Source organism: Rhinatrema bivittatum, chromosome 3 (assembly GCF_901001135.1).
Source record: "Rhinatrema bivittatum chromosome 3, aRhiBiv1.1, whole genome shotgun sequence".
Lineage (NCBI taxonomy): Eukaryota > Metazoa > Chordata > Amphibia > Gymnophiona > Rhinatrematidae > Rhinatrema > Rhinatrema bivittatum.
The window spans coordinates 523,717,764-523,732,720 of NC_042617.1; the positions used below are offsets into that span (position 1 = coordinate 523,717,764).

At 44.8% G+C, this 14,957-nt stretch overlaps 1 protein-coding gene across 1 annotated transcript in view; it reads right to left on the reverse strand.

The window, feature by feature from the left end:
- The window catches only part of SELENOI (selenoprotein I), a 161,542-nt gene that overhangs the window by 95,079 nt on the left and 51,506 nt on the right, over nucleotides 1-14,957 (reverse strand). Inside the window, exons 2-3 of the mRNA XM_029596256.1 lie at nucleotides 6,992-7,060; nucleotides 4,645-4,753 (exon numbers count right to left, since the gene is read on the reverse strand). Of these exons, the coding sequence (XP_029452116.1) occupies nucleotides 4,645-4,753; nucleotides 6,992-7,060 (178 nt within the window). The remainder of the gene's footprint in view (nucleotides 1-4,644; nucleotides 4,754-6,991; nucleotides 7,061-14,957) is intronic.

Below are 14,957 nucleotides of genomic sequence, written 5' to 3' on the forward strand. Positions count from 1 at the left end.
ATTTTCTCTCTCTCCATCTCTCCCCCTACTCCCTCCTCTATCTCACAGTTTATTTTGTTTTATTTTAGTTACGTTATCCTTTATTTCATGTTTTTACTGAACATTGCATTGATTTATAATACTTTATGATCAAGTACTAAAACTAAACTAAGCTTCTCTTTGCTCTTCTCCTCCTCTGCCATTCTGCTGTCCAATACCTCTTCACTTCTCACCATTTGGCCCATCTTTCACAACCTTCCACCTCCTATTTCAATTTTCAAACTCCATTTTCATGTCTCCTACTCCTCCACTTCTCACTCACTCTCAACCTCCTGCTTGGCTTTCCCACCTTTCAACTGCATCTAAAGCCCTAAGAACATAAAGAACATAAAGAACATAAGAAAATGCCATACTGGGTCAGACCAAGGGTCCATCAAGCCCAGCATCCTGTTTCCAACAGTGGCCAATCCAGGCCATAAGAACCTGGCAAGTACCCAAACACTAAGTCTATTCCATGTAACCATTGCTAATGTCAGTGGCTATTCTCTAAGTGAACTTAATAGCAGGTAATGGACTTCTCCTCCAAGAACTTATCCAATCCTTTCTTAAACACAGATATACTAACTGCACTGACCACATCCCCTGGTAACAAATTCCAGAGTTTAATTGTGCGTTTAGTAAAAAAGAACTTTCTCCGATTAGTTTTAAATGTACCCCAAGCTAACTTCATGGAGTGCCCCCTAGTCTTTCTACTATCCGAAAGAGTAAATAACCGATTCACATCTACCCGTTCTAGACCTCTCATGATTTTAAACACCTCTATCATATCCCCCCTTCAGTCGTCTCTTCTCCAAGCTGAAAAGTCCTAACCTCTTTAGTCTTTCCTCGTAGGGAAGTTGTTCCATTCCCCTTATCATTTTGGTAGCCCTTCTCTGTACCTTCTCCATCGCAATTATATCTTTTTTGAGATGCGGCGACCAGAATTGTACACAGTATTCAAGGTGAACCAGTCCTCCATCTTCCCTTTTCAATATCCCTCCACCTGCCCTTGTCTTCATCTTCTTCCCCCAGCATTCACCTCCAACATCACTCATCTTCTCCAAGTGTACACACTGTGGTGGCGACAGGAGCCGCAGCAATGGCCATCCTGAAGCAGAATATTGCTCTGCAGCATAGGATTCCTACAGAAGATCACCTCATAATGAGCAGTTTTCACTTACCATAGCCACAAATCTTTGGCATCTGTCCCCCTTTCCCAAATTGCCAATGCCATCACAGGTCTTTCTTCCTGCTGCAAAACAGCGATGATCAACCTTTTAAGAGCCCTGGGCAAGAAGAAAGCCAGCGTATGTTCTCTGCTCCCAGGCCCAGACCTCCTCCTGGCTCCTTATAGGGGGAAGTGGGAGCTAGAAGCAAGCACATAGTGTTGACCCAGTTCCTGCCCAGGTGTCATCACTGCTTACTGCCACCACAGCGGGGCCCAGGACCAGCTTCTGCTGTAAAACGTGAAGCCGCCTGCAGCAGCAGCAGCAACAGCAACCGTTTGGAAAAAGGATAAAGGGAACAAATGGCTGAGCAGCCCATCCCTCACATCCGCCGCACAATCCTTTCCAAATCCCCTTAGGAAGTATGCATACCTCTGAATTGGAAAACCCCACTCAATGCAATTACAAATTTTAGTATCTGTTTAAATATAGCATGGTGGCATAATTTGTATAAACATCATGGAGTGAGTTTCAAGAGCTGGGCGAACTGGTATGTTAATGTAGATGTCTGATTTTATTGTATAAAAGTAAGTGTTGCGATACTTGTTACTGAAAGAAACATTACTCCTAATCTCATCTCCCTAAAAGTGTCAAAATATTTTATTATATATATATATATATATATATATATATATACACATATATATACACATATATACATACACACACACACACACACTAAGATGACAATCTCAGCTCAAGGTGCATGAGAAGAAAGCCCCTCAGAAACCACAGGCTGCACAGTAAGGGGTAACTACAGCAGTGCCTCTGGCCTCAAAGAGCAAATAAAGACTTATTTTATGCCTGTTATCAAACTCTGTTGTGTTCAGACATTTTGCAATCACAAATTTCTGTTAATGAAAAGAGACTTGAGGAATTTACAAAGCAGAGACCACCATACTAGAAATGGGAGCGAACAATGCAATCAGAAAGCCACCTACAATCCAAGGGATTTCCTTTAGAGTGGGATTTATCGGACTGTCAATCAAGAGAATGCGATACCTGAAAATCCCTAAATTACAGGCAGGGCTCACAATCGTGGTTTTTCAGCTGGTTTCTACATACTTTTTCCATGTTCTCACTTTCTATCCTGCTCTTCCTCTGCTCCTCACTCCCCCCCCCCCCCCCCCAAAAAAAAAACAAAACACACAATTTTGACAAGCTATAGGGCAAACTATTTTGATCTCTAACTAATCTGCATGCAGTGCACCATCCATAGTGCCAGACACTATGACAACACATTTTAAAGAAACACCGTCTATACTGCCAAAACACAAAACTCCTTAAAGATGATCTGAGGCCAAGGAAAAAAAAACTCAGACAATTCATTTAAAATAAGAAAAAAACTAAGTTATTTTATGATTATTTTAAGAGAAAAACAATGGCAAATGCTGCAAGAACAAGTGAGAGCATGGCAGTGCTGAATATTAACATGAAAAATTAAATAATGGAGAGAAGAAAAAAAAAAAAAAAAGAGGGCAAGGTCTTGGGACATTATAAAGGAATTATTTTAAGAGAAATTAAATATTCTCTCCTCCCCATTAGTGGGTCATCCTTTACCTGTAAAACAGAAGGTGGGGTTAAATGTTTAAAAGCACCGATTACAGGTGTTAAGATAAAAGGAAACCGAAGCCCTCTTTTCCCCAATGTATCCTCAAAAGCCTTCCTGGAAAGTACCAGAACAGTCTCAAGACTAAACACGTAACTGGTACTGGTCACTAGACTTAATTAGTGAGGCCCACTGCAGCTGCTCGCCAGAAGTAAAGAAAAATCTTGCATATGGGGCCTAGTCCGGTTCCGCTCTGCTGCCAGGATCATGTTCTGCAGTTCCAAACTGGTCATCTGGTTTCCTGGAAAAACCTCTTGGCAAAGGCCTGCTGTGAACCGCCTCATAATACTGCAGGACCGACTCCACACCACACGTCACAGCCCTGTCAGCAGACAGCGAACAAGTCGGCCAGGTGCATAGGACTTGTTTTTTTTGGTTCGTGCCTTTTCTCCTTTTCCACTCACTAATGGAGCGCGTGATACTTTCAACACTTAATCAAATAAGACTGAATATTCGAGCTGCTCTTCATTTTCTAGGAAACCTATCCAGCATGAAGTTCAAGCTACCGTATGGGTCGTGCAGAGAACTGGAAATCTTTGTATGCTGTGATAATCTTTTACCAGATAAAGAAAAAAATCCAAAAAGTTGTACATGAGCTTTAATCTATTAAAGACTACCAAATTCCTTCCCACCACTAAAAAGCTCAGCAGCACTCTGAGAACACATCAGCAAATTGTAACCTACAATTTATTCAGACTTTGCAACTAAATCTCCAGCAACTGACCTCCATTAACCCATGTACTTTCTAAGCCGTCTATGCCATATGATATTCCTTCCAGGATGAGGTAGTGTATATTATTACTCAAATTATTTTCTACTTAAAAAAAAAAAAAAGAAAGAAAGAAACTCCTAGCTATTCCTAGCAAACTCCATTTAAAAAAAAAAAAAACCAAACGACTTGTTGATTTTTGTATTGTAATGCAATGCTTTTCACTGTGTTGGGTATTAACGCAGTCCAAGGAACAGGAATGCAATTTCTGTGAACAATGAGACGAGCAAGTTGAATACAGAAACAAGCAGAGTAACAAGTGGGCTGCCCACGGTACAAGGCACAGATACTTCCAGCATCGGATTACAACTTTACCCCCTCTCAGACAGATGCTGCATTGTTTATATATTTCCATGCAGCCTGGAGAGAGAAGCACACTAATAGCCAGAAGTGCATGGAGAAGGGATGTGCTCTGCCATGTTATCACAGTATTTAACTGAACGGGCTCTACCCACAACTATTCTGTATGTCAAGAGGTCATTACTATGCTTGTATTACTTGCTATCTACAGATTGAGTATTTTGAACACTAAATATTCAAACCATGAAATTTTTATGAGTTTAATATTTGGTTATTCAATATTGATCAAATGTTATGGCAGGGGCAGGAGCCCTCCCTGAGAGCAGACATTTTTGCTCCCAGTCCACAAAGTCCTATAACAAGCCCTGTGCAAATTCTCTGGCACATTCTCCTTGCAGACAGAACAATTTGCCAGTGAAGACATGCTGGGCACGGAGAAGAGAAGCCGCACACCAGAGAATACCATCTGCTTGCACACGTTCAGTACCAATGCTTTGATGCGCTATCAAACCGAGCTCGGAGACAGGATCTGCACCAAGTGAAAGAAAGAAGCTTAACAACATTTGGCAGTTTTAGAGCAAGAGGGGGTTTCTGTCCCCACTTAAACACTTCCTTCTGAATACACACTACCTACTGATGAAGCACCAGCTAGCACAGACAGATGTTCTGCAGCAGCTAGGTTTCAGGAATCATGTGAAGTGTTTAATCCTTCATTCTCTTACCTGATGCATAGAAGTCTGGGTCAAAGAAAGCCATAAGGAAGAAGTTGAAGACAAGAAGCAGAAACCCAAAAAAGGTTATCAAGTTAGGGGCCAACCACCTAGGGAAAATCTGCACACAAAAAAAATATATTTAAAAATGTTATATACCACCTAACAGTTACTAAGTGGTTTACAATAAAATATTCATAATTAATACAATAAAAACACATACATTTATACAAACATACAAAAAAAAAAACCCAACAACAACAAAATGTGTTGCTGCACCGACACCCATGACTACTAGAAGCTTACTTTCTAAAAGCATAGTATAAAAAATTGCTGCAGTCATACCCATGGCTGCAGAGGTTCACTTTCTAAAATATAACCCATTCAATTAATACTTTATATGATTATATCTAGGGCTACAAGAAGTTAACTTCCTAAGATCTGAATACTCCATTATTCCCACTTGCATCTCCCTCGGTCATAATCTAGGAAAGTCTACATGGTAAACATATATTAGAAACACTAAAACAAGCTGACATATAATTGTGTTTTAAAATCATTTTAAATATCAATAGTGAGGTCTATTGAAGGCTGCAGTATTTCTGAAGCAGATACATTTACTTGAATAAAGCTTGAATTAGCATTTTATCATCAGATTCTACCTTTTAGCACAGCAATTTCCAACCTTTTAGTGTCGTGACACACAAACACCCCTTTCTCCTTCATTCTCCCCATCCCCAACACCACCTTCTCTTCCCTCTGGGCCCCTGACATCAGCACCATCTTCCCTTCCCCTTTCATCCTCTTGGATGGCCTCCAGCCAGTAAGAGGAATCCAGTGGGCAGCACTCTTGCCTGCTGCCGCAGACGTTGCATTCTCTGCTGGCTTTCCCCTGAAGACTGAACTACACAGGGCCAGCATGTGTTGTGAGACTATGGGGACCCAATGCCCAAGGCTGGTGAAAGGGTATTAGGCAAACCTTCTGCCTTGCGCCTGCATTTCCCACCCCCACCAGTCCAGGCCCAGACCTCATTTACTTAGACAGGCCCCCTCTCTTACATACAATTAGGTTCCTTGTCTCATTCTCACACACCCTTACAAAGGCTCACACTAACACCATTGCTGTGTCATACACGTACAAACTCTCTCACCACTCGTGGACCATCAAGACTGTTTCTCTCGGCCACACGCAGGATGGGCTGTACTTGCAGCCCCACATGGCTGCTCTTTGCTGCCCCCTAATGGCCGGTACCCTAGGCAACCGCCTAGTTTTCCTATTGGGACGCGCCGACCCTGCCATTGCAGCTTCAAAAGGAAGCTGGTAGAGGAGGCAGTGACAGCAGCAAATAACAAAAGCTGTTATTTGACTCCTCTACCAATAAAAGGCCATTGTACAGGGGATCAAGGGTTGGGTGGGAGAGAAGTGCCAGTGCTGCCAACCACAGCAGCTGTGACCTTCCCTCATCCTACCTTTTGCAGATGGCCAAAAATTTCATGGCATATCCGAGGTACCCCACAGTACATTAGTCTGTTGTGGTATCCCAGTTGGAAATCTGTTTTAGTCTATCGTTTGCTATCACAATATGAGCTGTGTTGCTTAACAGGGCTGGAAGACTACTTTCCCTGAACTGTCAGGAATATATATCTACTAATAGCTCAATTTTGCTATCCGTCTTTTCAAGAGCTTCAAACAAAAGCATAGTTCAAAAATAAAGACAGAACATAAAAACCAAGCAATCATTAAAAAAGATATCACTAAATTATTCACAATGTCATAACAAACTACACAAAAATCAATACAAACATAAAATTCACACAGAGACAGTAGCTCAAACCACCTAACCCAAGAAATCTAAACCATAAAAATGGCTGTCTAAACTTGGGCTGGCTAACCTACTTTGCTACAATAAGTTTCAATAACAGAACATTTTTAAATTGTTTTGTTCTATAGTATAAGAATTTCTTAATTTAAACACATCCTAAAAATCACAGAGAACTAGAACAGTGTCTTCAGTATTTCCATCTTCTCTCAGCCCCACCTCCTAAACCAGTGCTTTGTGGTTCCCTCCCCACCTGAAATCTATTCAATGTGCTCATGAACGGAGCAAGGCCTAAGTATCCATGCACCCCATAAAGGCACTTATAGATCCCCAGTTGCAGAGGGAGCCAAATACTCTTAAAAGAGTTGTTTCAGCAATAAAGAAGAGCAAGCAAAATTACGCAGCTTCCACCTCTCAGCCCAACCACACATTTCCTGGGTAACAGCGTAAGGAGCTCCCAACCAAGTTGCAAGACCAAACAATCAAAGATATTTCCCCAACACCCTTTCAAAGAACAAACATATGGCAGAACATCTTACCTTAACTATAGCATTCCAGAAAGGGTGCATCACATACAGAGAGAGTGGGTTGGTGTCCACAGCACTATACTGTAAAGAAGAAAACATTTTAAAATCTTCGAGGATTCTGAATGTAGATTCGTAATCTGCATTGGTCAGTTTATGGAGTACTTTTAACAATAAATTCCAGGCACGTCGCACAGAAAACTAGACCTGCTCAATTGCTCCATGAGCTGTCAGGAGACTTGTGACTCCACTGAGAACTAGGCACATACCTTAGTACTCTGCATCAGAAAAAGTAAAAATGGGCATTTCAGGAACAGGATCAGATTTATTTATTTATTTAAAAAAATTTTCTATACCGTCGCTAAGTAGTCTACCATCGCAACGGTTTACATGATGGCACATAAATTAATGTAGGGAAAGTGTTCTATCGTACATTCTAACACAGGGGTCGGGAACCCATGGCTCGCGAGCCAGATATGGCTCTTTTGAGGGCTGCATCTGGCTCGCAGACAAGTGTCGCCACACTTTCCCGCTGACCCAGCTGCTCCCCGGGCGGAACGCGGCAGGACAGCTGGAGTCAGCGGCACCGGCGTGCTCTCTTCTTCCCGCCCCCCCCCCCCGCGGCCCAGAAGAGGGAGTGGAGAGTATCGGGTGCGTGCGCGGCAAGAAGAGGTCACGCTAGTGCGCTCGGCATCGACCCGAAGAAAAGAAGACTGCAGCGCGGCTCGGAGGAAAATGAAGAGGTTAAGCCGCGGCCGATGGGACTCCGCCTCCGCGAGGGCTGAAAATGAAGAGGTTAGCATTGGGAGAAGGCTGCTGCTGCCGTGAGTTCCCGGGGTGGGGGTGGGGGAGAGAGAGTGAATGAGCCCCTCTCATTCACTCACGGCAGCAGCAGCCTTCTCCCAACGCTAACCTCTTCATTTTCAGCCCTCGCGGAGGCGGAGTCCCATCGGCCGTGGCTTAACCTCTTCATTTTCCTCCAAGCCGCGCTGCAGTCTTCTTTTCTTCGGGCCGATGCTGAGCGCACTAGCGTGGCCTCTTCTTGCCGCGCACGCACCCGATACTCTTCACTTCCTCTTCCGGGCCGCGGGGGGGGGGGGGGGGGGGGGGCTGTGTGTGTGTGTGTGTGTGTATGTGTGAGTGAGAGATTGCATGTATGTGAATGATTGAGAGCCTGTACATGTGAAAGAGAGTATGTCTGTGATTGAGAGCCTGCCTGTGAGAGAGCGAGCATGAATGTAAGTTTACCATTGGGAACCTGTATGTGTAAGTTTGTGATTGAAAACCTGTTTGTGTGAAAGAGTATGTGTGTGTATGATTGAGATCCTTTGTGTATGAGAGAGATCATGTGTATGTATGATTAAGAGCCTGTGTGTATAAGTAAGAGAGAGATCATGTGTGTCTGTGTGTGATTGAGAGCTGGTTTAGGTGATGGAGCATGTGAGTATGTGATTGAGAGCCTGTGTTTAAATGAGAGAGAGAGACTATGTGTGTCTGTGTGTGATTGAGAGCCGATTTAGGTGAGGGAGCATGTGAGTATGTGATTGAGAGCCTGTGTGTAAATGAGAGAAAGAGAGGACATGTTTGTAAGCATGTGAAGGAGAGTCTGTGTGTGAGAGAAAAAGACAGCATGTATTTATGTGATTGAAAGCCTGTGTGTGTGTGTAAGCATGAAAAGATAGACAGCATGTGTGTAAATGTGTAATTAAGAGCCTATATAAGTGAGAGAGAAAAAACATGTGTATATGTGAGTGACTGAGAGCATGTGTGTATAGGTGTGTCATTGAGAGCCAGTGTGAGAGAGAGCGCTGGTATGTGACTGACAGGTCGATACAGTAAGGCCGTGGTAGAAACAGTGTGGCAGTGTCAGGCGCACCCTTCCTCCCCGCACGCACAGTTCTCTTCACTGAGTCCCCGATACTCTCTTCTAATTGCATGCAAATGCATGCCGCGGCTGTGAAGCGATAGGGAAGGGTTATGCCCGCGCAACCCATTTTACTGTATAGGCGCTTAATACAGCACCTATACAGTAACCTGGGTGCGCTGGTACCTGTCATTTCAAATGACATTTGGAATGACAGGCACCGGGAGGAGGGAAGCGGCGAAGCGACTTACTTCTTGCTGTGTCTCTCCTCCTCCCGGAGCAGGGCGCGAAAGCAGCCTTGCTCCGGGAGGAGGTGGGACACAGCGGCGAAGCAAAAAAAAAAAACCAAAGGTGCGTGTTCGATCGGGCGGGTGGGCGCGTGTTCGATCGGGCGGGTAGGCGGCAGCAGCGGCGGCAGAGAAGAAAAAAAAAACCAAAAGCAACAATTTTGGTTTTTTCCAAAAGCGACTTACTTTTGGGATCTGTCAAGATCCCAAAAGTAAGTCGCAAAAGTAACTTACTTTTCTGAAGCCATCAGGAACAAGATCGTAGCTCCTCCCGATGAAGACGAAGATGGCCGCCTGCACGGGAAAGCTGAAGACGTGACGTCACGACGTTTGGCGTCACGGGATGTGACGTCACGTCTTCAGCGGCCAATTGCACGCTTTCCCCCGTGCAGGCGGCCATCTTAGTCTTCGTCGGGGGGAGCTACGATCCTGCTGATGGCTTCAGATCCCGGGGGGCGGGTGGGCGCGTGTCCGGCTCCCGCCGCTGCCTGGATGGGTGGGCGCGTGTCCGGCTGGATGAATGCCCGTGCGATTTTGGCGCTCATGGCATGAGCGCCAAAATCGCACGGGCATTCATTCCGGCGGGGGCAGTGCGTTCATCCAGGCAGAGGGAGCCGGAGGTCGTTCGCCGTCGGCTCCCTCTGCCTGGATGAATGCCCGTGCGATTTTGGCGCTCATGGCATGAGCGCCAAAATCGCACGGGCATCCATTCCGGCGGGGCCGTGCATTCATCCAGGCAGAGGGAACCGTGGGCCGTTTTCGCCACCGGTTCCCTCTGCCTGGATGAATGGCCGTGCGATTTTGGCGCTCATGGCATGAGCGCCAAAATCGCACGGGCATCAATTCCGCTGCTGCCCCCGGATCCCGGATGCCGCTTTTTTTGCTTCTTTGCTGCCCCCCCCCCCCCCCCCCGCTGCTGCCCCCGGATCCCGCTGCCCCCCCCCGCTGCCGCTGCCGCTTACACGCGAAATCGGGAGGAAGGGAGAAGGGCCTATCGTAGCAGGCCCGAGCCTTGCTACTTTTTCGGTTTTTTTTTTTTTTTTTGCTTCGGGAGGAGGGGACCGGACGGGGCTGCAGGAGACCGGACTGGGGCTACACCGGACGGCTGGACCGGGGACCAGGGCGGGTAAGCAATGTTTTTACACTACACTACACTAACACCTACTAGGGGGAGGCGGTAAACTAGCACGTTAAGGCCGCGGCAGAACAGCGGGTTACTGAGGAGATAATATCAGCGCCCGTTACAGTATCGGAGGGGAATAGCTAATTCCTTCATTATACAGCTTTTTCGTTCATTTACATGCTGCGTGCGGAAAGGGTTATGTGTTTATTTTAGGAAGCGCTAAGGATGCGTGAAACTGGAGACTGTATTGCTGGACCGCCTTACTCGTCTGTATTGTGCGCTCCCAGCACGTTACAGACGGGGAATCTTTAACTGAACGTTACTGTATCGACCTGTGAGAGAGGAGAAAGTTCCAAGCAAACCACCCCACCTCCTGCTAATTCAGAACAATCTCAGGACACCTGGATATCAAACGTTCCCAGGTATGCAGAGCAAAAAAAGTTTTGTATCCTTATTATTTTTCATTACTGGGTCTTTGTGTCTGCTATTTTGAAATATTTTGTTGGTGTCTGGAAATGTTTTATGAGTTTTTAATTATTGGATATTCCACTCATCAGCTGTTTCGAAATATGTTCTTTTTGTTAGTACAGTTTCACTGCTGATGATTTTATATTTCTTGATTTGTTTTATAAGGATGGGTGATGTTTCTTTTCCCTTTGTTACACTGCATACAGAGACTCTGGCTTGTTGCAGTTTCCAATTCAGTTTTTTCTGCATGCTTCTTGTTATGCGTTTTGGTCTCTTTATTCTCTATCAGCTCGATCCAGTAAAGTCCGTGGGAGAGCGGACTAACGCCCGCTCTCCCGGCGCGCGCACCGGCCCCTCGCCGGTGCGCGCGATCCAGTATTTAAATTAGGCGACGCGGTGCAAACGAGGAAAAAGAGGCGCTAGGGACACTAGCGCGTCCCTAGCGCCTCCTTTTGGCCTGGAGCGGCGGCTGTCAGCGGGTTTGACAGCCGACGCTCAATTTTGCCGGCGTCGGTTCTCGAGCCCGCTGACAGCCACGGGCTCGGAAACCGGACGCCGGCAAAATTGAGCGTCCGGTTTTCGGCCCGACAGCCGCGGGCCGAATTCAAAATTTTTTTATTTTTTTTTTTTACTTTTTTTTTTACTTTTGGGGACCTCCAACTTAATATCGCTATGATATTAAGTCGGAGGGTGCACAGAAAAGCAGTTTTTACTGCTTTTCTGTGCACTTCCCTGGCGCCGGAAGAAGTTAGCGCCGACCTTTGGGCGGCGCTAATTTCTTAGAGTAAAATGTGCGGCTTGGCTGCACATTTTACTTACTGGATCGCTCAGGAATACCTAATAGGGCCATCAACATGCATTTGCATGTTGAGGGCGCTATTAGGTGCCGCGGGTGGGCCGCGTGTTTTCCTCCCCTTACTGAATAAGGGGTAAGGGAAAACACGCGTCCAGAGCAGGGTGACAGTGCGCTCCGACGGAGCACACTTTACTGGATCGACCTGTATGTTAGGTGAGGGACAGCACATGATTCAGGTGAGGTTTTCTGCTGGCGTGTTGTTTCTGTGTAGGACTCTATAGCAGCCTGACTTGGTCCGTTTTCCTAATAGGAGATGTATTGGTGTCTTAAGGCCTGGTGTAATATTTTCAGAGACTTATTGTACTTTAAAAGTGTGATCTTACATAAAATGCACACATTTACTTGTATTTAGTTTTAAACATATTGTATGGCTCTCATGGAATTACATTTTAAAATATGTGGCGTTTATGGCTCTCTCAGCCAAAAAGGTTCCTGACCCCTGTTCTAACAGGTGCCGTCAAAGGTTCGGTTACAATAAATCATTAAAGATAAGAAGAAAAAAACTGGAGCCATTGTCATTAAAGTTCTATCTTTGAAATGAAAGTCGGCAACTATGATGCTTATCTTTACTCTGCCCATGTTTACAGATCTTGACCATTTTTATGTCATTGCCCCAGAGTGCTCTACTAAATTATCTCATCTGTCATCAGAACCTCTGAGTATATGACCATCAAAATCTCAATTTCAGTCTTGGTTCATACAAAGCAAGACTTATTAGATTGGTTTTGTGCATGTGTGTCACCAACCCCCCCTTCCTTATAAAACTGTTGAATGGCTGGATCTAGCTCAACTAAACCTGGTGTGCAGCTAGACAGCTTGGTGTGAGGTGGAGGCCACAAGACAGACCATTTTAGTTTGAAAGCTTGAGGAATGTTTTCTGTGAACGCAGGAGGGAATTTTGCTATACGAAATACATTGCGACTGAACTGGGCTAGACAGAACGTTGATCCTATCAGAAAGGAGTTGAAATGCATTCTCTTTTGCTTTTGTAATTTTTTTTTTTTTAATCCCCAGCAAAGTCCATACAAGGTCCTCGCATACTTGTAGTTACTGGAATCTTACAAAGGATTACAGCATTTTCAAACAAATTCTAAGATGAAAACAATATTTTATCCAAAAAGAAAAGCCACTACAGAGTAAGCAACAATAAAAAGTTTCAGAAGGCATCAGCATCTCTTCTTCCTTGCAAAAATCTCCATTTCCATGTACATTCAATAATTTACCACTAAAGACAACAGTCACATCCATCCATCACAAGCAGGACACTGGGTTGAGTCAAGCAAGTTTGCTTATCTGGAAACAAGCCTCTGTAGACAGCAGAATAAATCAGCCATAACATGCAGTGATATCATCTGAAAGCAATACCAAAAAACCAAGCTCTCAGAGCTCAGATATACTATTTCTTAGTCTGCATGGGAGTTACTGCATGTGGTCATTGCCTTGTGAGCCCCTCACTCTCTTTCAGGCCGATGCAGTATCGCTGCACGTTAAACAGGCGCTCAATCACAAGCGCCCGCTCTCTTAAAGCTAGATTTTAAAAAGGCACATTCATGGATGCAGCAATTTTATGAAGTGCGGGCGTCACCCCGCGCATGTTATAAAATATGATTCCTGCGTGCACATGCGCACTGGATTTTAATATCCGCACATTAATATGCAGGCAGGTGGCCTCTTGCGCGCAAGAGAGGGATGTTAAAAAAAAAAAAGACAACATGCGGCAACGCGAGAAGGCCTTTCCCAGGTCCATCCGAGTCTGCCAGAGGCTGCAGAAATTTTAATGAGCTAAACACATCTGTTCTCAGTTCCTGCTCCTTTCTCAAGCTGATAAACACATTTCTTTGCCAACTTGTCCAGAAAGAGAGAACAGAGATCTTCCAGAGGTAACATATGCAGATGGAAGTTTGGCAAGGGATCTGAAGAAATCCCTGTAGAATCCTCTTCACTGGACCACAATGGGACTCTTAGCCAGGATCCTAATATCAATGAAGGAAATCAAAAAGGCAATCTCTGAAGATCTGAGAGAGGACCAGCAGTAACTTGGAACAAGCCAATTCTACCCCTGTCTCTTCTGACATATGAGGGGACTCCCTTGGGGAAGGTAAATTGACTAGATTCAAAAGTGGATTTACTCCCATTGTTAGTAGCCCTCAATGCAAGGCCTGGACTGCCCAAAGATTCTCTGGGGTCCCAGTGTGGGAAGAGTTCCTCCATCCTGGTCTGGAGAGGTTCCAACTTTCTTCTCTTGTCCACTAGCCTTAAGGAAGCAAAGGCATTCTTTACCAGCTCTTTCAGATGGTCTCCCACTGGTTGAAAGACCTTTTGTGGTGCAGTAGGAAGAGACTTATCCTCTTCAGACACCTATATAGGTTCATCTTTACTGTGTGCTGCTGTAGCCGGTGGTGCCAGATATAAGCTCAGGGGTGCTAAGCCTTCACCCTCAAAAGTGCTAGGCTTATGGCAACCACACTACTTTAATTTTTCCTGGTAATGTCATCTTTTTCTCATTTGAATTCTGAACTTAAGAGTATTATCTCTCAAAAGTTAGTCAAGACACTAATTAAAGTATCCCAACAGAAAAGGTATATTTTTTATTTTACTTGTTAACCTTTACTACTGCGCCAACATGTCTCACTGACTGGTGCAATTGATTCTTCTTATGGTGTTAGAAATCCAAAAGTCTTGCTCTGGGAGGAGCAGCTCCTTGATGGCACCTTTGGGAAAGCCTCATCTATCAGACATGACAATATTGCACCCATAGCGACATCAGTCCCAACTGTTTGGGCTGTGATCAATCATAGTTTGGAGCCAAGTATCAAGAGTATACACAGTGGGTATCTGTGGTTAACATGCAACACACCCCCGCAGGCCTTATATCTACTAAACGAAGACTTTTTATCTCTGGGTTTCTCCATCTCTTTATTTTGTTTCTGTAGTAGAATTTAAAACTTCTGTTGAGAGGCTGCTGAGGCAGCAAGCAAAAATGAAATCACAAACCAGTTAGAAAGAAAAAGGAGAGAGCGAGAGACCAGGAAACATCCTTGTAGTAGTTTGAACGATGAAAGACGTGAGGGGCTCGAGATGCAGAGGCCATGTAAGGGAACTCCCGCACTGTCATAACACATCATCCACGCACGATGGCTGATTTATGCCCATTGCTTGATGGAGAATTTCAGTAACAAAAATGGAGAAAAATTGTTTACATGGTTCTTTGTACAAGTCTTCATGCCCTTTACATTTTTCACTTTCTGCTAATAAATAAAATAAAATGCATTAAAGTTGGACTTTAATAGATCAGTGAACGTGGAGTAGCATGGAGGTTAGAGCAGCAGGCTCTGACCCAGGAAACCAGGGTTCAAATCCTGCTGTCACTCCCTGTGACCTTG